We start from the raw sequence: 26928 nt of genomic DNA, 5'->3' as shown, positions 1-26928 counted from the left end.
GGAGGCGATTCTGACAGTGGAGTGCCTTACAGATGAGCAAACAGACACCCAGAGAAGTTAAGTGCTTTCTGGAAAGGCAGGCCTTGAGCCAGACACGACAGGGACCTTACTAGCCGTGTTACTCGGGACAGAGCACTTGACTGCTCTGCACGTCTGTCTCCCCGTCTTGTAAATGAGGCAAAGAACTTGACACACCTCCTGGGGCCAGGCAGTCACGATGTAAACGTGACACAGTGTGCCAGGGGCCTGCCCCCAGTTAACCCGTCTGTCCACACTCCTTTCCTTGCACGGTGTGCCAAGGACAGAGGTTGGTGGGGGTCCCAGATCTCAGGAGGAGGCTCTACTGGGATGCCCTCCTCTCCGTGAAGCCTTTCCCAATTCCTTACCCTCAAACCGGAACTGTTCCTGCCGTCATTATAGGTCCTCTGTTGGGCCAGGCCCTGCTCTGGCTCTGGATACTTTCGCAGCTTCCTCGGGGGCCCACGGCCTGTTAAGTGTGTTTTTGTTTGGCGCTAATGGCTGTACGCACCCCTCCCCCGCTGGACTGCCAACTTCTTGAGGGCAGAAACCGCGTGTCTTGTTGACCTGCCTGTGTCCTGGTGTCACTCCCTGTCTAGATGTGTGGCCTTGGGCTGGATGTTTAACCTTGGTGGGCCTGTTTTCCCATCTGTAAAATAGGAATAGTGATGCCTCCCTCCGACGCACGTCATGGAGCGGAGGCCAGTAGTGTCAGACACGGCAGTGCTGCAACAGATTCTCAGAAAACATGTGGAGAAAATCAAATCAGACGCTTGCGCTCCACTCCCTAGAAGCAGGGAACCTCTAAGAGCGGGGCTCTGGGGGATCGCGGGAAGGGTTGTAAGCGCCGTCTTGTTGCAGAATTGCTGTCTGCTTACATGGAGAAGTGCGGACAGGGCGGTGGCCTGTGGGCCTCGCCTCACTACCTCCATCTTCTCTGCTGCTCCGGCCTCATGGTTATTCCAGTTCCCAGTGGTGGAGCTGGGACGAGTTAGGAACCCCAGGTCCCAGTGCCTGGCGTTGTACCTCCCCTTTTGGCAGCGTTAGAGCCTGGAGGTGGTGCAGGGCCTCCCCGCTGCATCCCCATCTCCGGTTCCAGGGGCTGGGGCAGGGTTAAGGGGTCGGTTCAGGGAAGTTTGAATTCCCTGACCTTTCAGAGTTGTGACGTTAGGGGGCGTGTGTGACCTTGGCCTGGTGTAGACCTGGTGGGGTGGTGGCTGCGGCGACAGGGCTTGGGGCCTAGGCAGTAGGTGACCCAGCCAGAGACACAGAAGCCGGGCTCTGGTGGGAGCTCAGGGAGTAGCACTGGAGTCTCTGGGGAGGGGCTTAGGGATGAGGGGGTCTTGATCACAAACTGGCCCAGCGTCCTGTGCAGCCAGGGCAGCAGTCACAGGCTCGTGCGCTGGGACCGTCCCCTCCCCTCTCCCCTTGATAGCGCTCAGGTCCTGGACCACCACGCGGGTTGTTGCCCAGGACTTGGCACCGTGACAACCAAGAAAGAGAAGTGCTGACCACGTCTCATTGCCTGTTGAGTAAATTCACTCTGTGTTTTTCCCAGGAGGCATCACATGGGTAGGAATTTACTCCCCCTAAACGCTTTGATGGAAACATTAGGGTTTTTGAGTGAACGTGTGTCAACGTCGCTGTGGGGGGAAAGCTTCCGGGATTCTCTGCCAGCTGAAGTCATTACCACAAGACAGTGGTTGGGGGCCTGGCAGATGGGGTAGATGCAGCCAGGCTGGTGGGGGGAGGCAGCCAGAGGGCCGGAGCCCAGCCGGCCTATGGGGAGGGAGGAGGGGGTCTGAGCAGGTGGAGAGGGGAAGGGAGTTGGGAGGCTGCAGGCTGACAATGTACATTAACACCCTCCCAACCCGCCCCCCACCCATGGCACAAAACAAAGGGAGTGGGGAGCTTGAGGGGTGGGGACGGAGAACAGAGGCTCTGGAATGGTGAGCGCTGGCAGCTCACGCCAGGAAAACAGGCTGCGACCAGATTCTTGAGGGGCCTGGAATTGCAGCTCCTACCGGTAACTAGCTGTGTGACCTTGAGCAACTTTTCCAACCTCTCTGTGCTTCAGCTTCATTTTAGTAAAATATCCCTGTGGATACCCACAGCTTATGGCTCTTTGGAAGATTAAGAAGGTAATGTATGTAAAATACCTAGCACTGGGCCTGGCACATAGCAGGTGCCAGGACACATTTGTTGCTTGTTGGTGATGATAAAACCACACAAGCATAGATGTGTTCACATAAATTAACAGCTGGGGCACATTGAAACCGCTACCCAGAGTTGGCCCTCAGTCTAATACCAAGTTTGTTTCTCAGCTTCAGCTGAGTACAGTTGTGGTCTCTTCAAAAGTCCTTGTCCATGAACAGCCAGGGCCTGGGGCTGACTGTCCTCTGCGGGGCATCCCTCTTCGGTCTTGTGCCTGCTTCTGGCCTGCAGACTCACCTGGATGGAGGCAGTAGGTTACAGCAGCGCCCTCCTCTGGCTGAGGGAGTTCTGGGTAGGCCGCAAAGGGCCTCCCGCCCTCTACACAGCCTCTGGAAAGGAGAGTGCTGTGGTCACAAGAAAAGTCCTCCCTCCCAGGATGTGAGTATCTCTCTCCCCAAGGGGATATACAAGCATTGCCTGGAAGTGCACCTTGACAGTCTTGGGGCTGGCTCCCTTGTACCCCAGGAAATGGGAAGCTCCTTGAGGAAGGTAGGTTCCAGAGTCTCCCACAGCGCCTGGCCCAGTTGGTGAGACACCTTCAGATCTGAAAGGTCATGAGACATCTGGGCTCTGAGCTTTTGGGAGAAGAGGTCCGTCACACATTTACTGAGTCCTAGGACTTGAAGAACCAGAGATGAATAGACCCCAAGGAGGGCCTGACAGGACAGGCAGCAGGACCCAGGAGAAAGGGAGGAGGACTGGGAATTCAGGAAGAGAGGGAGAGATCGCATACTTCCTGGGCCTGGGGACACTGGGAAAGGCTTCCCTGAGGTGGGGCAGTTAAGCTGGGCCTTGAAAGGTGAATGAGAATTGGAGATGGGGGCAGGAGGGGAGGTCAGTGGGAGCAGAGGCATAGCCATGAGAGGGGGCAGGGATGCCTGGGGAAGAGCAGAAGAGGAGGGCCTGTGGCTGGCTGGTGGGGGGGGGTGTGAAGGTGAGGAGTGTGCAGTGGGTGGATGGGGCCTAATGATTCGGGAGACCTGGTCACTGGGGGCACTGGAACCAGGAGGCACGGGGTCAGTTGCTGAAATTCCAAGGACGCTCACTGTGTTCTCACTCCCTTTCACATATTATTCAAGATGGCTCTGAAAGCAGCTTGCAAGAGGTTATGCCGTCCCCTGAGCTGAGGCTAGAAGGGTAAGGAGGAAGCACCTTATTCAAGGTCAAATAGCTGGTTAGTACATCTTCTGAACCCCAGATACAGGCTCGTTTCTTTTCAGCTTGTGACCCCCCTCCTGTGACACTGTCATGCAGAGGGAGAGGACCTGTCATAGGGGCCTGTTTTGTTATAGAAAGACATTAGAACTGTGTGGATCAACCAGTGGGGGTGGCTTCCTGCCTGGGGGAAATCTGGGGGTGGCTCCCTGGAGGAGGGGGTATTAGAATTAGAGAGGGAGATAAGAGGGGACCAGTAAATAGGTACAAATGGCTGTCTGGGGTGAGGCACATCTATTGTACTTTCAGATGTGGCTGGGCCAACTTGTGCAAGTGATTGAGCTTCTCTAGACTTGATTTCTTCATTTGTAAAGTGGTTACAGTATCTGCCTTACCTGTTTATTGCCATTATTGAGTTCAAGTGGGAGGCCTGCTTGGGGCCTGCGCCCTGGAGGAGTGCTCGGAGATGGGCTCTGTCCCCTCCATCTCTGGTGCCTTGGATGCTCTGGGAGCCAAAGGGGCTTCTGCCCTAGGGCCTCCCTTGGTGACTACGGCCTCACCTCTCCCCTGTTTTGAAATTTTATTAAGTCATTGGGTAGACCCAGATGAAGCTGCGAGGGGAAACCTCACCTCAGAAGGAAGGGAACCACCACCATAAGTGCACCTCTGGCTAAGAGTTCTCTGGGCTTTGGGGGTGTGAGCAGATGCAGATGGAGAGGGGGCGGGTTTTGTTGGATTACCTGTGGTCAGGATCACCTGTGCTCAGAACAGAGCTGAGCCCAAGCAAGGACACAGCAGGGGTCGGAGTGAGTTACTTCCCAGGTTGGGGGCTGCTGTGGGGTTACAGTCAGACCTCTTCACCAGCCCTGCAGGTACCCCAGCCAGAGTGCTGCCTACCTGCACACAGTAGGTGCCTGACGGTCTGGCACTTAATAGGAGCTCAGTTGTTGCTGAGGGTCTGGAGCAGGCTGAAATATCCATGGACTGAACTGGGGCTTGTGAGCCTCTGGTATAGAGGCTATGGAGTAGGCAGGACCCCAGGCAGGGGCGCTATTCTCCCACCGGCCTGTTTATCCGCATTTACATGGAGGGATTGGATTCCATAATCCAGTTGCACCAGAAAGTTATGCAGCAGCCACTCTACTTTGATTAGCCCCTCCAGGTGGTGGCTGTTAAGGGAGGTGTGTGATTCCCTGTGTGTGGCAGAGGCTCAATACTTGGAAAACATTGCTGTGGCTTTTCAAGCAGGATGGCACAGTGGGTAACCCCAGGCAAAAATGTCAGGTTGGCTGGGTGTGCCTTTCCCAGAGGGATTTTCAGTTCAGTAAGGGCCCTGTCAGGGTGACCCAAGGATGAACCCCCCAGGCCAGCGGGTGGGGCAGCATTTGGGCTCCTGGGTCTGACTGCCCCTGAGGTCCTGTAGCATTCACAGACCTGCGCAGCTCACCCCCTTGTCTCTTCCCTCCGGCACTTAACCCTCCCCCTCTGTCCTGCTGGCCCAGCCCCGGACACAGGAGAGCAACCGCCCTGAGAGGGAGCTTGAACCCAGTTCTTCCCAAAAGGTATAGCTCCAAGGAGTCGGTGCAGAGAGTCGGGAGCCCCGTTTGACTGGGTGACCGTAGTAGGCAAATCCCCGGCTTTGTCTGCACCTCCGTTTCTGTTCGCATTTTTTAAATGTCCGAATGGAAGTGCGGGAGAGGGAGGGTACTGGCCCTAGGGGTGGGTGGGAGCCTCGGGACTGCTGCTCTGAGCCCGACGAACTCCAGCGGGGCCTCCGCGGGCAGTGGGGGGTGGGCCGGGCCTCGTCCCCGCCCGCGTCCGGAGCACAGCGGCGGGTTGGGGCGGAGAGCGGTTGCAGCTGGGGGCAGCTGGCCGCGGAATGTCCCCTGCCGCCGGGCCTGGGAAGGCAGGGCCAGCGGCTCGGGGGCGGTGGTGGGGGCTGGGGGCGGGGCTTCGGGGGCGGAGCCGGCCGCTTCCGGCCTGGAGTGCGAGGGGCGTGGCGCCGCGGGGTCGGAGCCTGGAACGCTCCAGGAGCCGGATGCGGGAGAGGTGGTTTCGGCGCGCCCCCGAGTCTTATGGTCACCCCAGCTCCCACTTAGCTTTGGCTGGCCTGTCTCAGGCCAGCCAGAAGGACACTGGTATTCGATCAGGACATCTGTTAGTGCCTACTTTGTGCCAGGCACTGGCCCGAGGTGTGCCGGGCCTACCAGGTGAACAGGCCTGGACGTTCTCCAGGTGGGAGGAGGGGGCCCCAGCTTGTTTCATATCAGTACCATGAGGAAAGTGAAGATGAGTGATAACTTGGGGTGGGGGTGGAAGTTGCTCCTTTGGTTAGAACGACCTCTACTAGGACGCGCGCGACAGTTGATCTGAGAGCAGAATGAGAGAGAGGAAAAACCAGCCTGGCCTAGAGCCGGGGCCAAGCGGCGGGAACGGCAAGTGCAAAGGCCCGGAGGCGGGACTCGGGCGGGGTATGACCCTGGGCGGAGTCAGCGCTTTGGGGAGGAGCCTGAGACTCTGCGAGCCTTGTTCCAGCCTCCCGGACCTGGAGCTCGGTCCCAGGGCCCGCACCCCGCCCAGGTGCCTTTGGAGGGCGACCTGCTCGTGGTTGAAAGTGCGTCTTTCTAGACTTCTTGGACCTGAAGTTTGTGCCATGTGATTACCTGTATGGAAGACTGTAATTTTCCACTTGTTCCGTGGAGGACCCGGAAACCTCTAGACGTTGTCACCTATGTGTTTTTTTAAGTCGTTTCTGAAATTTCAACTTGGAAGACAGAGTCAGCACGTGCTTTGCGGGAAGGGGAAACCTGCCTGGTCACGCCTCTTAGATGCTGGCCTGGACTGAGAGGTCCCCCGATCTGGCCAGGAGAGGCACCTGGGTGCCCGCCATCCTCAGGAATGGGCCTCTGTGGCCTCGGACTCCTCGGTGATAACCTCGGCAAGATCCTGGGCCGGGCCGGAGGAGCTGCTCTGTGGAGACCCGGCCGTCCTCGAAAGCCAGATCTGGCTACCAGGCCCCTGGTGCCCAGACCAGGGTCAGCCCAGAGGCCTGTCCCACCGCCAAGGTCTGTGGGTGGCTCTGCTTGGGGAAGGGGGTGCAGGAAACTTCTTGCCCTGTGGGTGGGCACCTCGATGGCTGTGGGTGGAGGCTGGAGGGTGTGGAGCTGTTTCTCCAAGGGGGCCCAGCCCTGGGAGCCCACCCACTCTCCGGCCAGGGCCTTGTTGATGCCCCACAGCCCCTCCCGAGCAGCCTGGTTTTCACGCTGGCCTCGGGGCAAGAATGGGAGACCCTCACCTGCTTGGAAGGATGGGGGAAGGTGGGGGCTGGGTTGCTTGACTGGCTCCTTCCTCCTGGGAACCAGGCCCAGTCCTCCCGGGAGATTCAAGTCTTAGGGATCCGGGTGGAGAGAAGCCCACTGAGCGGAGGACCAAGGAGGTGGAAGCAGGCAGGCAAAGCTGTGGGGAAGGAGATCTAGGCCCAGGGAGCTGGTGGGGTTGGCAAGGTGGGCTGTGGGGAGGGGGCTTTGACCCCAAGCTGAGGAGCCAGTGAGGGCCCTCGGGCTACTGTCCGCTTAGTCTGGGCCTCCCAGCGCAGGTGAGGAGCAGGGTGAAGCCGCGGGGGCTCCTAGCCACTGCCTCTTGGAGACAGATTTAATAATCCTAGGCTGTCTCTCTGACGGTTAGTATTGCAGGAGGGAGGCTTTAATCCCCAAACTTTCATTGATCCAGACACTAATAAAAAGTAAAGGGTTTTTTGGAGCAAGGTTTTTTCCTTGTTTTCTACTCGAGCAAAGAACATCAGAGCCCTAAAACACAAGTTTGTTTTCCTGCCTCTCCCTAGGTTTGGGGGGCGGGGTGGGGCTTGGCCGTGTTCAGATTTCACCTCTCTAGGAGCCCTCCCTGACCGCGCATGCCTGCAGTCATGCCTCTTCTCCACAGTTAACCAGCTGCCACTGTGCATCTAGTCTGTCCCCTAGGAGGGTTGGGGTGTCACAGAAGCCTTCCTGCTCACCTGAGGCCCCCGGGGTAGTGAGAGGCATCTGCCTTAAGGCAGCGAAGGCGTGGCTCTTGACTTCTTGTGTCTTTCTGGGTTTGGTTCTCTTGCTGTCCTGTTCTTTGTTTCTTAGTTTTTGCATATTTATTTCATAAATACTTACTGAGTTGTTGCCAGACCCTCCCTTAGGATGCGGAAAGACAACAGAGCTTCCCTTCTGGCAGGAGAGACAGTCAATCAGAAGTGAGTGGAGAAACAAATCGGTAATTCCACATGGGGTGATATCAGTCAGGATTTTTGTCTGCTTTGTTCAGCACCTGGATTCCCAGTGCCTAAAATAGTGTCTGGCTCGGTGTTTGCACTTAATAAATATTTGCTGGCTGAACGAACAAGATGATGTGAAGGAAACAGCCAAGTGTTTCCGTGGGGAGTAATGGGGGTGGGGCAGGACCTGTTGTAGCCAGGGCGGGGGCGGTCCGGGGGAGGACTGAGCTCCACCGGCCTCCTGAAGCCAGCCTTTAGGAGAAGGGGGTGGAACTAGCGCTCCTGACTGAGGGAGCGGTGAGTGCAAAGTCCCCGAGGGCAGGAAAGCAATGGCTTCCAGCTGGGGGATGGGGATTGCCAGATGAGATCAGAGGGTAGGCCAGTCACTCTCAGCGCACTTCTTTCCCTGGGGAGGAGTTCGGATTTATTCAAATTGCTGTAGGGGGTCACTGGAGGGTTCTTAGCCCAGGAGTTAAATAATCTGATTCGCCTTTCTAAAGGGTCCCTCTGACTCCTGGGTAGGGAGGCGGGGTAAGGCCGGTGAAGAGGCGTGGACAGGTGTGAGAGATTTTAGAGGCCGTAGTGGTAGGATTTGCTGATGGATTGGGTTCTGGAGGCCAAGGAAAGGGAGGGTGGCTGGCTTCTGAGACTCCTAGCTTACTTAAGCTGCTGAGACAAAGCTCCACTTTGGACATTTCAGATTTGAGGTTCTGTGAGGCGTTGGCATTTAGATCTGTGAGTCTGGAGCGCAGAGGAGGGGAGGGCTGGGATAGAAACTTTGGAGTCTTGAGCCCTGGAGGTGTTTAAAGCTAAGGCGTGGATGCGATCACCAAAGGAGAGTGTTTTACTGAAGGAGAGTGCACCCACGTCAGAGCCTGAGAAACTCCAGCACCTGGCGGAAAGGTGGTGCGGTACTGGGAAAGCAGGGCAGTGGCCTGGGAGGGAGGGGAGGCACCTCAGAGGGGGTGGTGGCCTGGGTTTCAGGGAGGGAACTAGCTGTCCTATTGCGTACGGAGCGGACAGGAACTGCGGTTGGCTTTGGTCACACGAAGGCCTGTGGGGACCTTTGGGAGAAGCACTGGGGTCAGGCCAGGTGTGTTGAGTAGAAAGGAAGTGAGTAGAAGAGGAGGCGGCAGGGCCTGAGAAGCGCAGGGCGAGCGGCCCGTCCGGGAAGCCGAGGAGGGTCAGGTGAGACCTCACACGTCCCGGGTCCTGGTCTCCGTGTACCAGCCGTGGGACCCCACCTTGGGCCTGCATCAGGAGCCTCTGAGCGGAATCCCTAGAGATCCGGACTGGGGAGGGCTGGATTGGGCCCCACCCCCCGCAGTGGTCTTCAATAGCTCTCTGAGCTCTGTCTCCCTCTCTCCCTGGAGGGCTCGCTACCCACCCTGTAGTGGCTCGCTTTCCGCTCTGCAGTCACCCAGCCCTGTCCTCCCCGACTCCCTGCCCCATCTCTCTGAGTCCGGGGCGCCTAAGGAAGAGCTCTGTGCACCTGGCTTTCCGCAGAGGGCCCTTCCGCCCTTCCCAGAGCTGAGAGCTGGACTTGGTTTGCACCGGTGGCTTTGCTCTGGAAGGTTCCTTGGTGTGTTTGGCCTCCGGAGAAGTCTGAGGTCTATTTCAGAATATTTGGGTGGCTGGGACCTTGACCTCCCCGCAGTGCTTGGCTGTGTGGCGGGGTCGGAGTGCGGGTTAGAATGTGTTTGGCTTATTGGGGAGACAGTGTAGGGTTGGGGACAACCTAAGCTCTGATGCTCCTGTTGAATGAATGACACCCAGATATTTGAGTCTTTGGGTTCCCAAGTGGTTTTGTTAAATGCTTTCTCGGCATCTGGTTAACCAGGGTTTTTCCGCCTGTTATCTTCCGAGGATAGGGTATTTCCTCATTTTGTACCTGAGGAAACGGAGGTTCAGGAAAGGGGAAGAACTTGCCCAAAGTCCCACAGTTGCTAAGTAACACAACTAGAATTGCCACCCAGCCCTGCAGACCTCCCAGTCGCGCCGCTCCTGACTGACTGACTAACCCTATAGATGAGGAGGTGATGGTGGGTGTGAGGGGCCTGGTCCCCCACTGCCCCTCAGGAATAGTGGCCATATGCTCTGCTGGGGCTGCAAGGCGTGCCTCCTGCCTCGTGGCCCCTGTTTTCTCTAGTTCTCTCTCCCCCTTCCCCCCGCCCCCTCCCCAAGCGCACACACCAGTTGCTTTGGGCTCCAGGAAGATAGAAAGAGGCAGACCTTGAACTTGATCAAACTTTGGGGGCTCTTGGGGCCCAGGGAGCCCACAGCTTCTGGGAGGCTCTGTATGCCGCAGGTGTGGCGTGGCTTGCAGGGCTGCTAAACTCCGTGATATGGAAAGCCGGCTCAGCTGCAGCAAGTCCCCTGGGAGACACCTGAGGAGGCGAGGGCCTGCCCCTCACTAGGGAGTGGGGAGACTGAGGTCCAGAGCTGCCTGGGTGGGGCTGGGCTCTACCTGGAGAGGTGATGCCTTATGCTGCCTCCTGACAGGCCATGCGGCTTTGCGCCCTTGCACCCTCTCCCTACCCAGCAGACCCCGGTTAGCCTGGGGGGTGGGGTGGGCCAGAGGCAGGCTGTTTTTACGTTGCAGAGAATTCAGGCTACAGCCCAGCCTTTCTCAGCCTTTATGGCCTTACGACCTGGATGCTTCTGGAGGACGGTGGGCATCTGGGACGACGTGCTAGAGGGTGGTCTTTCCTGGTAGTCACTGAGGGTCTCCCAGGTGGACCCCCTCCTTACAGAAATAAACTGCGGCCCAGAGAAAGATGTGACTTTCCCAGGGTCACTACCCAGGAAGCTAGTTTCCCGCTTTGTGTCTCCCAGCATATCCTGGGGCAGCGTCCTTCATCGTAGCTAAACCTGCCAGTCTTTATTAAGTGCTCGCTGGAAGCCAGGCTTTGTTCTGTAACTCACTGACTCCTCACAGCAAGCCCGTGAGGCTGAGTACTATTATTATTGCAGAGGGCGAAACAGTCCCAGAGAGGTGACATGACTTGTCCAAGAACAGAAGGTCGCTAGTGGCACAGTCCAGATTTGAACAGTCTGGCTTCAGAGCTCATGTTCTGAACCACCAGGCTACACGGCTTCAGACTTTACTTGACTGCCAGGCTCCATAGAAACGTACTGAGGGTGGTAAATCCTTGAATGACCTGGCCTCTGCAGAGTTAGGTCTGAGGACTCCCCCTGGCCTTGGCCTTTCTAATAGGATGGCTGTACAGCACCTGTGGGCTGCCCAACCACTCCTGGTGCCCGGAAATGACCCATCTTTCTTGCAGGGCTTGCTAGACCAGGTACTGAGGCCCAGGCAGTCACGTCTCTCCTTTCTTCTCCGCTGCCCACCCTTGGAGCCTAGGGGCCCCAGGAGAGCCCCCATCCCTGCAGCCCCGCCTCTTCCCTTCCTTTGGACCTTGGTCTGCTTGCCTGAACCCTGAGGTTGGAAGGACGGCTCCCTTACCTACCCCCTCTGACTGTAGAGCCTGTTTGGGAAGGGACGAAGGCCTGGCTGTCGGATGCCCCACCCCTGCAGGGGCTGCGGACCCCCTCTTTTCTCCTCCCTCTCCTTGCCTTTCCTGTGCCTCATGATTTCCAATCTTCTCATCTGTGAGAAGGGGGAAAGAGTAGAACCGACCTCACAAGGTTTTGAGGCCTAGACTGAAAGCCCAGTGTTTGGGCACCTGCGACAAATGATTCCTCCTCCTCTCCTGCGTGTTTGAAGGCAAGATGCTAGTCGATATGGAACAGGAGGGGCCTCTGGAGGGAGCAGGTGGGAGAAGGAGCCTGGCTTTGGCTGACCTCACGTGGCTGGGCCCTGGCTGGGCTGCTCTGTGCCATCCTGGGCGAGTCGGGAGCCTCTGCCCGCCGCAGCTTCCTCCTCCGTAAGATGGGTCCAGCTTCTGCCTGTCTTGTGGCGTGGCTGTGAGGAGTAATGAGACGCTGCTGTGAAGTGCTGAGTGCTGTGCTGGCCCGTTGTGAGTGCTTAAAAACTCTGCCCTTCCCACTCTTACTCTTGAGATGTAGCCTCCTTGTTTGGGGGTTTTGGGGGTTCTTCAGATGAAATTCGGATTTTTACTATTGTGCATTTTGTCTAAAATCTTTCCAAGGCCTCTAATCTGATCGTGACTTCTGAGGGATTTTGGGGTTTTTGCTGTCTTGTTTCCTGTACAGAAAAAGGGAGGTGTGTCTTTAAGTCCCCAGCAACCCAAGTGGGACACTGGCCCTTTAAAAGCACATTACAGAGAGTTGGAACTTAGCCTTTGTTTGACTAGCCATGATCAGTCCCAGCGGACAGGGCTGGAATGGTATGTCTAGGACCAGAGCAGGGCTGGACTGGCTGGGCCTGGTGTGGGACAGCGGGCAGCGGGGTGGCTGGCCTGGGCCTGGAGAGCCTGGTGGCCGCGCTGAGGGATGGTGAGTGACCTGATGGCCTGAGCGGAGGTTGGGGTGAGGGAGGCCAGGAAAGAAGGCCAGGAGGGAGGCTGCCAGTCTCGGCCCCTGACCAGCCTCCTGGGCCCAGGGAGAACTGAGGCTGGTGGGAGCGGCCGGTCAGAGAGGATGCCCGGTTTCGGGAGGGACTCAGTCATTCCCCAGCGATGGTGCCTCTGGCTCTCTGTGGACCTCCACCACCGGCCCAGAATGTGGAAGCAATTAGGATGGCCCGACAAAAAGCGAGAAACCGAGGAGTGGTGTTGCTGTTTTTAGTATTTGAAAGAGAGGAAACCCAGTGTCAGTGGCTCCTTTCCGCGAGCAGGTCTAGTGGTCTCTGTGGCTGCACCGAGAACCGAACCAGGAAATGAGCTTGGCCTTTGCTCCGAGTCGCCGAGCCTGGGGCTGCCCTGGGTGGGGCTGCACTGGGATTTGGAGGCTGTGTCATCCCTGCCCCAGCCCCGGGCCCCAGCTGGACTCTTCTGTTTCCCTCCTTCTCCCTGCCTCTGTCTGTTCCCTGATCCCTTGGCCTGCAGGCCGGCGGTGTGTCTGAGCCTGGGGTATGTTTTGCTCCATCTTAAATGTTTGAAACAGTTGTCCGGAGCCAGGCCCCTGTGATGCGGCAGTCTCTACCAGAGAAGTCGGGGGTTTGGCTTGTCACACACTGTCCTGTGGAGGGGTTGTGAGGGGCAAATGAGCCGCTGCTGTGAAGTGCCAGCCTTTTGCCTGGCTTCTTACAAGTCTCTGTGTCCCTTAGTCCTGCCCACGTTCACTACCACTGCTGGGCTGCTGCCGGTGGATCAGACTCCTACCAGCTAGGTGTCCTTCTCACCATTTTCCAGACAGGTGACACGGGAGGTGACAAAGGCAGGGCTCAGTGGAGTTCTGGTGACCCACGATTTTTCTAAGTTACTTGAAAGTTGGTGCATTTAATCACACAATCTCTGTAGGTTTGGTGAAAGCCTGAGGCGTTGACAGGCAGTGAAAGGAATTTGGAGTTGGAGCCCAGATGCCAGGCCTCCAGCCCTGCCCTGGTGCCTGTGACCTGTGAACTTGGGCAAGCTGCTGGACCTCCCTCCCTGAGCCTCCACTTCGCAGGGGTGGAGTGCTTAGGGGAAACCCTGGAGGGAGGTGTCGGTTCTGCTGGGGGTGGGGGTGGGGGTGGGCGGGCGGCATGGAGGTGGTGGTCTTCGAGCTGGGCATTGATGGATAAGGCGCACTTGCTGCTGGGCGCGTTCTGGGCGTACGTGCGCAGCCCAGTGTGGCTGGGTTGGGACGCACCTTGGAGGCTGTATTTAAGGCATTGCTGGTTGGAATCCTGTGGGCCAGTGGCAAATGACAGGCAGGGCTAGCTTATCCTGGAGTCAGCGGGAGAGGGGGTGGGGGGGGAAAGAGGGTGGGCTCTTGGAGTCGGGCACACTCTCTGGCCTTGGGAAGCCCCTCACGGCTTCAGAGCATGTTTCCTTAACTGTAGTTGGGCGGCTGGGCCACGTGAGCAATGGAGTCCACTAAACGCGGAGCCAGGGCTTCCCTGGTGGCGCAGTGGTTGAGAGTCCGCCTGCCGAAGCAGGGGACACGGGTTCGTGCCCCGGTCTGGAAAGATCCCACATGCCGCGGAGCAGCTGGGCCTGTGAGCCATGGCCGCTGAGCCTGCGTGTCCGGAGCCTGTGCTCCGCAACGGGAGAGGCCACAGCAGTGAGAGGCCTGCGTATTGCAAAAAAACCCCAAAAAACGCGGAGCCAGGGCCTGCCTGGTGCACGTGCCAGGTGTGTGTGCTTTCATGGGTGAGGCGGGAGCTGGAGAGCCACGGATGGGTCACTAGGAGCAGGAAGAACCCGGCAGCCACGCCCTGCTTTTGACATGCTTTTTGCCTCTGCTGGCTTCCTGGGAGCCTGTGGCTTATTGGCAGCCCCCCCCTGCCCCCGCTCCTGCTTTTTTGCTGCTGTTGAGCACTCCTGGCTGTCTCCTGTGAGTTTCAGTCTGGGAAGCGGAGCTCTGATGCCCTGCTGGGACTCCCAGACACCAGGCTTTGGGAGGATGGGGAGCTGGGGTCCCAAGGCCCCCAGGCTTAGCGCCGGCATGCTGGAAGCACTCAGTAACTATATACTGGGGCGCTGGATTAGCTCAAACCAGGCGTGGGGGGGTGTTCGCATATCAGACCTCCATCAGGCTCTGGGAGGAGGGCAGCGCAGCCCACTTGTCAGGTGAGAAAACTGAGGTGCAGGAGAGGCCAACCCGAGGTCTGTGCTCCCTTGGCCCATGCCCCTTCCCCTTCGTGTCTTTGCCTCGTCTCCCTGAGACCACAGAGCCCCCCTGTCCTAAGTGGTGGCGGGACAGGAGATGGGCATTGCTGCTAGAACCTAGGGTGCCCGTCTCTCCTTAAATGGGGACTTGGAGGCGCCTACTTAAAGGAGAAGTGCTGCAAGGTGGGAAAGGGCAGAATGCCCGGGATAAGGCAGGGCTCCCTGCGTGTCAGGTTACACCTGTAGCACCAAGGGTGATGTCCTCCCCATTTTACAGATAAGGAAACTGAGACGTGCAGGTTATTTAATTTGACCAAAGTCACAGAACTTTATGTTTACGTGTGTTTGTTTTTAAGGAAGGAGGCCTCACCACATTAGACCAGTCATCAACCAGCATGGTGCCAGGGGCTGGGGCTGTGTTGACACGTGGCTGGTCCTTGGTTGAGGTAGGAAGCTTAATGCCCAGGGATGGGGGAAGGACAGTGCCCAGATCGCCTTGTCACCCTAACATGAACGACTTGCACAGCACCGGAAGACCACCTGGCACGGCACCTGGGTCTGGGGTGGAGGGGTAAGAGGGGAGAAGATGACATTCTTTGGACGGCTCTGCTGAGCCTAGGAGGGCTTCCTGGAGGTGGAGAGCTGGGAGGAATTAGATAAGCAAGAGGGAAGGTGCTTCCTTGGGGAATGGAAGCCTTGGTTTTCAGTTCGTTCTTTGTTTTCGTTTCATCATCCTTCCCCACTTGGGTCATGGGTCCCCAGGGCCTGAGGCAGCTGTTGGTATTTATGGTCCTGGGTGGAGGTGGGGGAACGAGTCAGAAACTAGTCCCACACCCGGCGGTGTGACCTGTGGGACCAAGGGGACGCACGGGCCGTGTTCACACATGTGAGGAGGAGACCGGCACAGACTGAGCTCGCAGGGAACGGACAGCACGGCCGGGGCCCTGACCATTCTCCAGAGTCTTCCTAGTGGAGGAGCTGAGGGCCGGGCTGTGGGCCAGATGGGGCTGCTGCTGTGCTCCTGCCTGGGAGTGCTTTACCTGGGGGAGCTGAGGGGACCTTAGGGTTTGGGGTGTCATTCTCCTTAATCTTCCTGAGCGGCCGGGGCTGGGCTCGGCGGTTTCTCCTGGGGACCAGGAAGGGACGGAGAGCTGTCCCCACTCAGCAGCAGCAGGAGCCCTTGGCCCTCAACTCACTTGCGATTTGCCCAAATCTCATCCTATTCAACGAATGTTCCTCAGATTCTCTTCTTTTAAAATTCAGGGCACTTTGCTCTTCTGCTGAGGTTTATGAATGTTTAAAAACTCCTTTGTGGTCCCCAAAGTAATTTGACAAGTCTGACAGCTATTGATTAAAAACCGGAAATTATTCAGGCTGCAGGATAACTTGGGGGAATAGATGGAAGGTTTTTTGTTTCTTCTCTCTCTGGGTGCCCCTTGCTCTCCCCTCTCCCCCCCAAAAAAGATGGAGGGGTGTGGGGAGGTAAATGTGTTCCTGAACGTTCTTTGAAAACTCCCTTAGGCTGCAGAATTATACTGGAAAGGGTGGGATGGGGGATGGTCAGGATGCTGAGGGGCGCCTCTCCAGCTCAGGGGCCAGAAGCAGCACCCCTCATGTCCCTGGCCTCTCCCCAAGTCAGCAACAGGCAGCAAGGAGGTTTCGCTGACGGGATTCCGGGTGGCTGGGAGGAGGAATAGTGGTGGTTAGTATATGGTCCCTTATGTTAATGGGGAGTTGACATGTTGGGGGTTCGGTCACAGTTTCTGAAGTAGCTCAGCAGGTGAGACAGCAGCAGCTGCCACAGTGTCGATCGTTCAGCATATACGGGGCACCCCTGGAGCCAGGCCTCGGGCTGCGCTGTAGCCGTGGCACGTGAGGAGACATCCTATCCTCCTGTCTTAGTTGCCGGCGTGTGGACTCTCCTTTTCCAACTCAGCCCTGTGGCGTCTGGAAGGCACAGGCTCCCAGGGATACGGTGAGGCAGGGGACCGGGCACCTCCCAGCCCAGGGCTCAGTGTGAGTGTGCAGGTGGGGTCACACTGGTTCTAGTGACTGCTGGGATCTGCCCCTCTGCCTTGGACTGAGAGAGCCCTGGGCCGAGAGAGACCAGGCCTCTAGGCCCTGTCATCCCAGGAAGCCTTCCCAGGCAGGGCGGCCAACCTCCCTGCCTTTTAAGGACAGGCTCTGTTTCCCCAGGGTCCTGGGGGCCACCAGGCAGCAGCATTCTTCTCCCCTCCCCTGGGACCCCAGCGGGGCCAGGAGTGAGCGCTGATCTCTGCAGCCGGTTCCCAGGCCAGCAGGGCAAGGCTGGGCCTGGGGAAGAAAGAGATGGCTCCGCTGGATGTTCTGGGTGTGCGGGGGGCGGGGGGGTGCTTTCTGCCTTGTTTGTGTCATGCTGCTTGATTCTCAGGAGGTCAGTGCCCTCCCCTTGACTGTGCCCCGGGACCCGGCTGCTTCTACTGTGGGCACAGCTTCCTGGACCTGCCTGGCTGTAACAGGTGGAAACATGGTTGGCATGTTCTGACCTGACTCCAGAGTCCACGGGTTCTGCCAGCCCTCAAGTGGGCACCTCCTCCTTGGAGACCAACCTTGTCCAGGATTTCTGCCCCGTCCAGGCCTGGTTGTGGCTGTAGGCAGTGGCGTGAGACCACACAGGCATGCAGGTGAGAGGCCAGGTCTCGGGGTCACAGGCCGAAGTGCTAAAGTGGCCCCTCAGCAGGGTCTCCTGCCCACCCACAGACACCCTCTTTCTTCCTTTCACTTCAAGAAATTAGGGGCCTTTATTGCATTTTTGTTTTGGGGGGGATTTTTTTGGAGGCATCCCAGAGCATTTGGCTAGATGTAGTTTGTTTGCCTATGGGGGAAACTGAGGCCTGGAGAAGGTAAGAGATCTGAGTGGTCAGGGGAAAGGAACAGAGAATGGCCTGCAAAATCCCTGTCTCGTTACCCCAAACATCAGGAGTGTCATCTCCCCTAGAAACGTCAGCCTTGATACCGGTGCGTAACCCTTAATCAGCCTTGTTCACAGCTGTGCCCACGCTCCTACAGGGGTGTCTGGCATGAGGCAGTGACTAGAGCAGACAAAAGAGGATGGGGACCGGCATGAGTGACTGGTGTGGTCGCTGGCGTTGACCCCTGTTCCCCCGAGCACCTCCTTGCCTTGTCTCAGTTGACGCTCACAGCAGCCCTGGGAGGAAGGCATCTCAGTTCTCCCCGCTTAGAGATGGGGAAACTGAGTCCTGGAGAGTGGCACGAGTTAAAAGCACTCATGGTTGTATGTTTTATAGGGAATGGAGACGAGATTTGCTCCTACAGCCGGGCACCCTTGGCGCTAGGGCCTGCTGCCCTCCTGCCCGTTCCCAGCGGCAGGTGTGTGGGCTGCGTGTTTATCCCTGGGGCTTACTCCGCTGCCTGCCTGCCTGTTACGCCAGCAGCCCCCCAAGCAGCGCGGGCAACGCCTCCTCGACATATCTAAAAGAGAGCTCCCAGCTCCTGCTTGCATGCCTCCAGAGACAGAGTGCCCGCTCCTCCAGAACCAAACCAGGCTGGCCCATTTGGGGACAGTGTGACTGAGCTGGAATTGGCCTCTCCTGGTCCCAGCCCCGCCCTCTGGGGGCAGGCATGGCAGCTCCCTCTGCCCCTTGAGGTTTGGAAGGAGATTCTGAGCCTCTTACTTTGCAGGCTATCCAATCCCACTCTCAACTCACCCCACCCGTAGCTGGGAACATCCTCCCCGTGTCATATAGGACTTTTTAATTATCACGAGTTTTATTTTCAGGTCTCCTCCCTCCTTGAAATAATAGGGAATTTACGAAACTTCTGTGTCACTAACCTTTTAAGAGAAAAAAGGACGGAGTTGAAAAGCAGCTCGTGGGTTGGCTGGAAGGCTATCAGATAAGGCTGTGGCCCAGGAGCCAGGACAATGTCCCCTTGTTCCTGGCCCGCCCCCCACCCCCCCACAGTGGGCTGCTGTTGGTGCCTGGCTATATCTCCAACAGCGGCTCCGCCCGTGCCTGTGGCGTGCCTGCATTTCCTGGGCTCCTGGGCCCTGGGCACGGCTGCCCGACCCCAGCCAGCCCCGCTGCTCTTCCACCCGACCTGGAGCGAAGCGGGTCACGGCAAGCAGGTCAGCTGGCTGTGGCCCTGCGTGGCCGCCTGTGGGGAGATGGGAAGGCGAGGCTTGGGCGGACCGCGTTAGGCTTGGAGTCTGCTGAATGGGGTTCCAGTCCGCCTTGGCCACTTGCTGCCTGTGCGATCTTGGGCACGACACCTGGCCTTTCTGAGGTGCGGTACCTCAGTCCTGATGGGTTCTCATGAGAACTGGGTAAGGAGACAGGTGGGAAAGTGGTGTGGAGTGGGGCTCAGCCCCCCGACCCGGGTGTGAGCACTTGTCTGTCTGGAGAGACCAGGGACAGCGTGATGGTGGCTGCATTCGGACTGGGCTCTGAACGCTGACAACAAAGGCTGTTGTCGGGCAGAGAGTGGAGGGAAGGGTGGGACGGGTTCAGGAAGCAGCCTGGGCAGAGGTCCCCCCAGAGGGAGGGAGTTCCTGCTGGCCTGGGACCCGCTGGCAAGGAGAGTCTAGGTCATTTGCCAGGGTGTGGTGTGACAGGGGTAGTTTCGGGGAGGGCTCCACCCCAGGGTGAAGCGCTGTGACTTGATTCTCTGTAGGCTGTGAGGGGAGCGCCGAGGGCAGGAGTGACACCATGTTGGGCAGAGGGGCCCATCCGGTGGGAGGGCACTGCCCCCCTCCTCCACTGCCCCCCAGGCCCTGACCAGGACCTCTCAGAGGCAGAGGAGGTCAGGGCAGGCCTCCCTCCCCTGTGGCCTTGGCTCTCCTGTCTGTGACCTGAGAATCGTGGCACCACCCCCCTCCCAGGAAGTGTGAGGATTCCATGGCATGGAGGACGCAGGTAAAGGCCTCCTGAACAGCTGGTCCAGGTCAGGAAGGGGGGACTGCAGGGGACATGGGGCCTCTAGTGACTGGGGGGCTGTTGAAAGTCTAGAGCATCAGCTGGGTCTGGGACGGTCTCGGGAGGATGCGGCTGTGGTGGAGGGTGCAGCCACAGAGGGTTGGATGAGCCCCTGACCTTGGGAGAGATGGAGGGGGCGCCCCATACCTGGATAAATCAAGAGCAGGGGTGTTTCTTGGAGATTCTGGGCAAGCACCAGGGTGCTGCTCCTGGGAACTGGCCATGAGCAGGCGGCTGCCCCGAAGACCGGCGCTTGGGTCATTTTGTGCCGCCTTCCACTAACAGCATCTGAGGAATCAGGGAGGATTGTCCTCATCCCAGCTGACCTCCTCCCCCTCCCCCAGGCTTAGCTGACCTCAGCTCCCGCGGTATTGGGGCTTTGATCCAGGAACTCTGGGGCTCTGAATCTTAGCGCTGATCCAGACCCAGCCCTCCCCACGAGGAGCCCCCTCCCTGGTAAGGAGACAGCTCTGTGACAGGCCTTCCCAGCACAGCCTAATGAACATTAGCGTTTGAGGTCGCTCTCTGCCCTGGGAGTCTGGGAAGGCTTCCTGGAAGAAGAGGCTCTGATGCTGGGTATTGAAGGTTGGATAGGACAAGGGGTTTCTAGGTGGAGGGGACTGCATGTGCCTGGAGGCCTGCCTGAGGGAATCGTGACCTCTGAGGAAGAGGAGCCCAGGGTGAGGTGGAACAGGCAGATGCACCCCGGCCAGCAGGGCTGCAAATGAGCCCACGTGGTCTTGATGGGAAACCCCCTTTTCATGACTCCAACGCCTGGGGGAATGCGTCTTCCTGCAGACCCTCTCTCCAGCACTTCAGTGTGTGCGTGTTACCATTTATTTCCATTTGAGACAGAGAGTCCTCCTTTCTCTTTCAGATAAGGAAAGGGCCCCTGGGGGGGTTGGGGCGCGAACAGGGGTGACTTCAGGAGGAAGCTGAGACCCTGGACAGGTCACCTGCCTTCTCTGAAGCAGGCCTCGCCGGGGTCCGGTGGGCATCCTCTTCTCAGCCTTGTGAGGATTCAGCCAAGTGCTGTGGGTGCTGTTTCCTGTGGGCACAGCCCAGGGCGAGCCTGGCCCAGGTAAGGAGGGCCAGGCGCGTGGAGCCCACAGCACTGCCGTGAGACCTGGTTCTGTGGCCTCTCTGACCCAGTGTGGTGTCCCTGGCAGGGTTGTTGTGAGGAGTGGCTCAGACCTGGGCTGTGGGGACAACCTGCACGAGCACAGCCCCCCTGCGACGGATGTCTTCCTTGGTGCCATCTCACCAAAGACTGAGGCTCTGGTCCCCAGATAGGACAGGAGGTCCCGTCACAGTGGGTGTGTTGGGCCAGCTTCTCTCCCACCCCAGCCTCGGGGCAGCAGAGGCCCTGCATACGATGGTGTCAGACCACAGACCTCCACACCACAGAGGGTAGCCATGGGCTGGGCTCCCCGACCAACCTGTGTCCTCCTTCCAGCAGGGGGCCTCGGGCAGATGCAGGGACTGCTGCTCCCTGAGCCCATCTTACCTTTCTGTGAAATGGGTAGATGAGTGTTCCTGGCAGAGTTGTGTGCAGTTGAAAGTGACCAGCTGGGTGCCCTGGCCAAGTGGAAGTGGGCACCCACCAAGCTTCCTGGGTAGGGACACCGTGCCCACTTGCTGCCCTCTTGGAGCATGGTCCCTCCCGGGATGGGCTTCTGACCAGCCTGGGAAGGCAGGAGCTGGAGTTGAGAAAGGATGTGCCCAACAATGCTGGCTGGAGCAGAAGCGGGCCGGGTCGAGGCCGGCCGTGGGTGATTGATGGGGCAGGAGTCCCTGCGGTGGAGTTTTAGGGGGTGCTGTGCTGTGGGCCTGGGACAGGGCTGTCTGGCTTCCTGGAAGAGGTGGATCTTAGGCTGTGAGGTGGGCCTGCTGGGTCCAGTGACCAAGTGACCATTTTCCTTCCCTGAGCCCCAGTCATCTATTTTATCAGTCACTGCCACAGGAGCACTCCCCTCTGCCAGGAGGTCCCACCCTGCAGGGTCACAGCAGACCAGCTCCCCTCTGGGCCCAGAGCTGCATGTCAGGGCCTGATGAATAGGTGCCCCTTTCTCTCCCCCACGAGCCTTGTGGGGAGCTGAGGGGCAGGTGGACTCCAGGCTGAGCGATCTGCATGTGAGTCAGAGAGCACAGGCCCACTGGCCCTGCCCCATCATAGGGCAGTGGTCAGAGCCTGGCCCTCAACTCCACTCCCAGAAGCACCTGGGAGATCTAGGAGTAGCCACTGGGCCTCCCTGGACCACGCCCCCCGCCCCCCACAGTGAGCTTGGGCTGCAGAGGTGGGTGCAGCCCCTGCTTCAGGTCCTCCCACTTAGAGAACCCCTGGGGAGGTGGGAGGGTCAGGGCTGCCCAGCTGCAGCCAGAATGCCTTAGCCATGAACTTCCCATAGTCCTCCATTCTGTCAGGAAACTTCCCAGTGAGACCTGGGCCAGTTGGGGCCTGCTTGTGGGGCAGGATGGTGGGGAAGGAAGAGGAGGGTTCTGCAGCCACAGGTTCCGGGGTCTGGCTGCTTTGGGGTCTGGCCTGGGCTCCTGGGCTGTAGAACGAAGGCCCCCTTGGGTCTCCCTGGGCCTCCCTGGGCAGGCCCAGTCGGCTGAGTGCGCCTCTCTTTCCTCTCCCCAGCTGGCTCGTTCAGGTGCCCCAGGCAGGAGGCGGTGCCGTAGCCTGCCGGCTCCTCCCTATGTAGAATACTTCCTGGGTGCCCGCTCCACCCGCCCCAGCTCCCAGCATCTTACCTGGCAGGGCTTTCCAGGCTGGGCCAGAAAGCAGCCTGATCTTGATCGGTGGGCTGGGTTTTCAGCCTTGGACAGCGGGCCTGGGGGCTCTGGGTCTCAGCCCTTCCGAGGTGGGTGATTTCCCCGGCACCTGAGGCAGGGCGTCTCTCGCACTGAGGTATGGAGGGAGGCCCAGGAATCTCAACAGAGTGGATGGCAGACCCAGCCACCACATGGGTCAGTGCCGTGGTGGGAAGGAGGCTGGGCCGTTCGAGCAGGACCTGGAGGGTTTGTCATAGGGAGAAGCCTGTCAGCACCTGGCATGGCAGCAGCAGTGCGTGTGTGCAGTGCGGTCTCCCAGAGCGGGTTCTGGAGGATCAGAGGCGCCACAGCTGTGCGTGCCAGTGGCCTTGGGCCTCAAGTGCGTCCTGGGGAGGTTTGGCTGGGTTCTAACCTGACTTTAGCCCGCCTCATGGCTTCCCTCTGGTCCACTCCCCTGGGAGCTTTCAGGAGTCCTGCCTGAGGGCACTGACTCGGCTCCAGGGATCTGAGCCCTGCTCTGCGCCAGCTTCATGCTGGGCATGGGGGAGCAGCTGGGGAAGCCCGACTGGGTCTCTTGGGTTGGGCTGTGAGGTCCCCAAGAGCTGGGATCCCAGTTCCAGCCCTGACTCCCATGCAGTGCCTAGCACAGGACAGCGTGTCAGGGAGGGCTGTTGCCATGGAGAAGTATAGGGGCTAGAGGGTGGCCTCTTGTCAGCCTGTGAAGCCCTCTGGGCAGGGTCTGTTCGGCTCATCTCTGGATTCCTGAGTCCACACATGGTGGACCTCAGGCCCTCTTACCACAGGTGGTTATGGAAATGGGTTACGGGGTGTATGTGCCCTACAGGGAGGTCTGTGGTGGTCCTGCCAAGCCTCACTGACCTGAGAGAGGGTCTTTGTTTGGCGAGACAGGGAGAGATGATGGCCTGAGCCTTGGACCCGGAGGCCAGGAGCTGAAAGGCAGAGGGTGTTGGGGGAAGTATGTCTGGGTGAGCTAAGGCTAGGGTTTGGACTGTGGACATGAGTAGGGGCGAGGCCTGCCCAGCCTCCGTCCTGGGGTGGTCTTTGCAAGCCTGGCTGGTCCTCTGGCTTTTCCTGTGCCCCGGCTGTGGGAGGGGGCCCAGTGGGGCACTGCTTTGTGTCCTGTTGACTCTGGAAAGGGACGTTTGCCTTTCTGAGGTGGACTCTACCAAGCACCGGAGCAGATGCCATCTAAGGCGCTTTCCATGTGAAGTGCCGAGGAAACTGAGGCTCAGGGAGGGGAAGTGACTTGTCTAGGGCCACGTAGTAGGTGAGCAGTGGGCCCAGGTCCAAGGCCAGGTCTGTCAGAGCCAGTCCTGGTCCAGGCCCCATGTGGGCCTCAGGTGGAGTGAACTACCTGTGCTCTTTGGGCCTGTGCTGGACCCACTGACCCTGGCCTGACCCCCGAACCCCAGCCTGTGGACCCTGTCTGAGTCTCGGCTCTTGGGCACCGTGCAGAGATGGCTGCATCCCTTCTGTTTTGAGCCTCACGGTCCTGGTCTGTAAGAAAGGAGCAGCAGAGTTCCCGGAGCTCCTGCATTGCCTGGGGCCAGTGGGCGGAGTGGGATGGTGTGTGAGAAAGGGTCCTGTCGCCAGTGACGTCCTGGATGAATGTTGGAACAGGGCAACGGCTTCTGTCTTGGATGGGGACCGGAGCAGAGGGGAGGGGAGGGGATGGGGAAGGCACCAGAGCCCCAGAAGGCTGCCTGGGTCGGGTCCGCTCTTCTCTGTGGGTCTCGGGCTGCTGAGAAGCCGGGTCCGGCCTACCCTGCACCCAGTGCTGACTTTCAACTCCTGAGTGGTGGCCTCCCCGCCACCCACCCCCTTACTTAGGGGCTGAGCCCCTTACCCAGAGTCCTGCCTTGGGGCAAAGGGACTGGCTGGTTTCTGTGACTCCAGCACCACAATGTCCCCTACCCCCAACTCTGCCTTACGACAGAAAGGACCGTGGGAGTTGAGGGGAGTGATTGCCTCCAACCGGGGGGTTCTGGGCAGGCTTCCTGCAGGAGAAGGGAAGGGACGGAACAGGGCAGGCCTGACCTGACGCACCCTGCTGCCCTCCCCCCAGGTCCCATCTGATGCCGAGGCTGAAGGAGTCTCGCTCGCACGAGTCCCTGCTCAGCCCCAGCAGCGCGGTGGAGGCGCTGGACCTCAGCATGGAGGAGGAGGTGGTCATCAAGCCAGTGCACAGCAGCATCCTGGGCCAGGACTACTGCTTCGAGGTGGGTCCTGCTGCAGGGGCGGGGCAGGTACCGGTGTCCTCCTCCGGCGAGGCCAGGTCTCCTCCAGACGCCCTCCTAGAGTGCTCCGTGGCCTCCGCAGGGGCCAGGCTCTTTGGGACAGCGGCCAGAATCTGTCATAGCTTTTGCCTCCTAAGAGACCAAGTGGAGCTAGGAGATGGGGGGCTTCATTCCTGCTCTGTGGCCTCCTTGGAGACAGACCAGCACTGTCCCCCATGCTGGGAAGTGCAAGAGGTCCAAGTGGGTGGAAGGGAGTTCAAGGCATATGTGGAATGGCTCAGGCCCCAGAGCTGGTCTCGAGGCCTACTCACCCCTCCTGCAAAACCACTCCAGTGCATTGTAGGGCAGTGGGGAGTGTTCCCTTTTCTGGCCCTGTCCCTGCCTCTGCGTGATGAAAACCAGAATCTTTCCTGCCCCGGCGTTCTGTGACGCAAGGTTTGAGAGCAGAGGGTCAGCCACCCGACCTGACAGGGCTGTTACTGGGGATCACCTGTCCAGTGCTTCCCTGTAGATGGGGAATCTGAGGCCCAGAGAGGGCAAGATGATGTCAGAGGTCACCCTACAAGTCTGAGGCCAAGCCAGAACCAGGGTAACTAATGTCGCAGGTGTTGCTGGGAGTTCCTAATTGCTTCTCTAATTATTCATGTTCTCTTCCCACCTCTGTTTCTGGGAAGCTTCCCACCCCCAACAGTCTTGCATAATTAGGAGAGCTTTCTGACAGAGGCATGACCCTGGGACTAATAGGGCAACCTCCCGGCGCCCCCACCTCCAGGGGAAGAGTGGAGTGGTGCCTGGCATCTGCCCTAGCCCTGTGCCCACTGGGTGCCGTTTCTGGTTCAGGACTCCTGGCCCAGCTGGGCTCCTGGCCTCCCACTTCTCTGCCTGGGGCGGGCTGAAGATGATGCCTGCCCACTCGTCCGCAGCAGGGGGTGCTGTGGCTTCTGCAGGCCTGTGAATGGCTAGATAAGGAGTCTGGTTCCCCGGTAGAGACCTCGGCGTGCTGGGGACAGCGGGAACAGGGTAGGAACAGCTTGGGCTGGGCTTGCTTGCCTGGAGGAGACCAGAAGATGAGCAAGTCAGACAGGGAGGGGAGGGTAAGGGTTCCAGGCAGGACCCCAGGGCCCAGCACACCCAGACAGCCCAGTTCTCAGTTCTCTAGTCTGGCCCCAAATAGGTTAGCCTTCTGTGACCGCCATTGCTGTCACTGTCACTTGGCAAGAGAAGCATCATCAGCAGGTGTCCGCTGAGGACCAAGGTGACCCTCGTGCCAACCCGTGGTAGTCTCCTAGGTGCCTGTGGCTCCACCGATAGAGAGAGACTCGGGTGAAGCCTTGCCCTCTGACTCGTGCCTGGGCCCGTGCCTTCTGCCTCCCACCATCTCCAGGAGAACGAGGTTGGACTCAGAAAGATGCTTTCCTGTGGTCAGAGGGCACTGAGGCAGGGGTGAGGAGCCAGGACCAGGCACCAGCTGGCACGGGGCTGGGCCCCCCTCCTGTCACTGTCTTGCTCTGGGACCACAGGTCTCGGTGCACCACCCGCAAATGTGAAATATGGGGGTCGTTCTGCCTCCTGCCTGAGGCTGGGGTGCGGTCAGACCTGGCAGCCGAAACCCCCCCAAGTCCTGGAGGTCCTCCATCACGCCGCCTTGCTGCCTTCCCCTCCCCGTGACGCTGTCCTGCCCGTCCCCCACAGGTGACGACGTCGTCGGGAAGCAAGTGCTTCTCCTGCCGGTCAGCGGCCGAGCGGGATAAGTGGATGGAGAACCTGCGGCGAGCGGTGCATCCCAACAAGGTGGGCCTGTGTCCGCTGTCCCCAGAGCATGGGGGGTGGAGGCTAGACTCAGAGCAGAGCACAGACGCCGACGTGAGGGAGCAGACGGAGGGGTCTCTGGTGTGGCCTGGGCTTGGGGGGTGCAGGCAGCCTGCATGCAGGCAGGGCCCTAGTGGGCCGTACTGCTGGGCTCTGAAAGAGGCTGACTCATGCTGGGGGCCTCTGCCTTCGAAGCTGCACACTGAAGAGGCTGGGCCAGAGAACTGAGCACTGGGGTTTTGGGTGCTGGTGTCCATCTGCCTGGAGCTCTTGATCCTCTCCCCGCTGGCTGAATCCTGCTCATCCCTTCGAGTCCAGCTTAGCTTTCTGTTCCCCCCTCCAGGCGAGCGCCGCCGGCCCAGGCTGGTGCCCTCCTGTGTTCCTACTGCCCCCAGGCTTCTCCCGGCAGGTTCCTGGGACCCCGACTGTAATCACTTGCTTCTGTGTCTGCTTCCCTGGCCAGCTTGGCCTGGGCTGAGTCCTGGTCGCCATGACATTACTAAGGAAGGGCCTTAGTGATGGTCTTACCTCTAAGTGACTTTGCAGACCAGCAAACTACAGGGGAGCCAGTAAACGGCTGCCGTGTGCCAGGCATTGTGCTAGCCTCTTACTTGCTCTGTACTCGGTTTTAACTCCCAAGGGAATAGAAAAGGGAGTTGAGGCTTAGACGGTCATTTGCCCACGGTCAGTGAGCTAGGGCGAGGCACAGCAGAGATCCAGCCCCATAGCCCCACGGCCGTCAGACTCCAGAGCCGTCCCTCGCCCAGGGCCCGGTCCCTCCCGGTTCCAAG

The 26928-nt window shown here is 59.1% G+C and overlaps 1 protein-coding gene across 5 annotated transcripts in view; it reads left to right on the top strand.

The window, feature by feature from the left end:
- Positions 1-26928, top strand: part of DAB2IP (DAB2 interacting protein) — a gene marked incomplete at both ends in the record, with an annotated part of 193541 nt that overhangs the window by 143723 nt on the left and 22890 nt on the right. For 3 of the 5 annotated variants that reach the window (XM_079705908.1, XM_079705907.1, XM_079705906.1), the window contains 2 exons: positions 24157-24310; positions 26021-26119. In XM_079705908.1, coding sequence (XP_079562034.1) covers positions 24157-24310; positions 26021-26119 — 253 coding nt within the window. Of the gene's footprint in view, positions 1-6285; positions 6453-24156; positions 24311-26020; positions 26120-26928 lie in introns of those variants that run through there. The other 2 variants (XM_079705910.1, XM_079705909.1) reach the window with 2 other exon arrangements.

Source organism: Hyperoodon ampullatus (genome assembly GCF_949752795.1).
Source record: "Hyperoodon ampullatus genome assembly, chromosome: 6".
Lineage (NCBI taxonomy): Eukaryota > Metazoa > Chordata > Mammalia > Artiodactyla > Ziphiidae > Hyperoodon > Hyperoodon ampullatus.
This window is presented reverse-complemented; position numbering and strand designations above follow the sequence as displayed.